Below are 1,997 nucleotides of genomic sequence, written 5' to 3'. Positions count from 1 at the left end.
TCAAACAAGCTTCTGCCTGTGAGCAGTGGCCATAGGCTCCTTCCTCCAGCAACTGTATTTGGTTACTTTTTCCCGAAACTCCTTGGTTTTCACTGCATAAATAATAGGATTGAGCATTGGAGGTACAAGGAAGTAGAGGTTGCCAAGAATGGTGTGGACGTGGGGTGGGATGCCTGTGCCAAAGCGGTGAGTAAGAAAAGAGAAGAGGGAAGGGGTGTAAGAGGTAAGCATGACACAGATATGGGTGGTGCAGGTGTTGACTGCTTTGTGGTGGGCTTCCTTAGAAGAGAGGCGCAGTACAGCCCGGATGATGAGCACGTAAGACGAGGCGATTGCAGAGATGTCCATCCCAACAACCAGCAGGGCCACCACCAGACCATACATCCGGTTGACTGTGGTGTCCACACACACCATCTTGACCACAGCCATGTGCTCACAGTAGGTGGTGGGGATGACACGGTTGGCATGGAAGGGCATATGCTGGAGGAGAAGGGGCATGGGGATAATGAAGAGGACGGCTCTCACCAAACTCACTAGGCCAATGACCCCAATGCGACTGTTGGAAAGGATGGTGGCATAGTGCAGGGGCTTGCAGATGGCCACATAGCGGTCAAGAGCCATGGTCATCAGGATGGCCGACTGCATGACAGAAATGGAGTGGATGAAGAACAGTTGGACCAGGCAGCCTTCATAGCTGATATCACTCTGGCCAAACCAGAAGATGCATAGCACCTTTGGAATGGTGGTTGTAGACATGCCCAGGTCTGTGAGGGCCAAGAGGCATAGGAGCAAGAACATGGGCTTATGCAGGGAGCGCTCTGTGGAAATGGTGAAGAGGATGGTGCAGTTCCCCAGCACAGTGATGAAGTACATAGAGGAGAAGGGGATAGACATCCATTTGTGTTTGTCTTCCATCCCAGGAATGCCTTGGAGAATGAAGAAAGATGGGTGGCCGGTGACATTGCAAGTAGTCATGGTGGCACCCTGCTGAAGTACCTGAGGGGAGCAAGGAAGACACTACCTGAGCTTCAATAGCTCAAAATCAAGAGCTTCCAAGTGGAAAACAAAGACTAGAATGCTGAGATACACACCAATGATTCTGAAATTTTGACAGCATATATCGTGTGGCATAAGACTATGCCATAATATTATAGCAGTAATAATGTGGTATAACAGCATCAGTATCTAAGAGAATGCTTTTTGATAAATGTTTTATAAAGGATAGACTGATTGATTATTCCTTAATAAGATTTGTTAGTAAATGTGTGTGAATATAATAACAACTGAATCTATTTCAATTATAAAGAGAGCTTAAAATATACAAAACAAAAATGGACATAAACACAAAACTAAATCCATCAAATCTCCCCTCTCAGAAAGAAAAATTAATCTAGTGAGAAAATTTGTAATTAACATAACTCCAAAGTTTATAATAGAATCCTGCACTCAAAAATTTAAGAATATACATCTTTCGCAGATAAGAGAACAGAGGTAGTGGGGATATTTCTGATGAAGACTTTCAGTGGTGATGAAGAATGGGGTCTCAGCAGTTGAGCTCAGGGAGCAGCAACTAGAATGTGAACTTGAACTCCACCCAGACCTGGAACTACTTACCTGAGAGTGAGGCAGTGAGACAGTGGGCAGCTGGCCCAAGACACCTGCTGCAAGTGTGTTTGGGGGCTCATGCACATACGTGTGCTTGTGTGCTTTAGCAAACATCCAGACGGTTTTTGGAAAGCACAGTCATGACCCTGCATCTTTTCACTCCTTACTTTCCTGCCCCCAGGATCCAAGGTGTGACCCATTAAATCACCTAAGCAAAGGCCCCCAGGGAGCCCAGAATTGGTTCTCCCCTCATGCATAAAGTCCTCATTACTATTATGTGTGAAATTGACCCTGGAGTTGGCCTTGAGCTCCCAGGAGATGAGACTGATTGATTTTAGGGATTCTGGGAATATGAGTCTTTGCCTGGTCTGGAGGAGCTTAAGGAGAGAGAA

General features: G+C 46.0%; 1 protein-coding gene across 1 annotated transcript; it reads right to left on the bottom strand.

Moving 5' to 3' along the window:
* Positions 1 to 1,719, bottom strand: LOC124959537 (putative olfactory receptor 52P1). The gene is given in 3 exon segments (XM_047517953.1): positions 1 to 990; positions 992 to 1,021; positions 1,615 to 1,719. Coding segments are annotated over 3 exon segments (1,125 nt in total).
* Positions 1,720 to 1,997: the final 278 nt, after the last annotated feature.

This window comes from Sciurus carolinensis, chromosome 11 (genome assembly GCF_902686445.1).
Source record: "Sciurus carolinensis chromosome 11, mSciCar1.2, whole genome shotgun sequence".
Taxonomy (NCBI): Eukaryota; Metazoa; Chordata; class Mammalia; order Rodentia; family Sciuridae; genus Sciurus; species Sciurus carolinensis.
The sequence above is the reverse complement of the archived record's forward strand: the minus strand, read 5'-3'. Positions and strand labels throughout refer to the sequence as shown.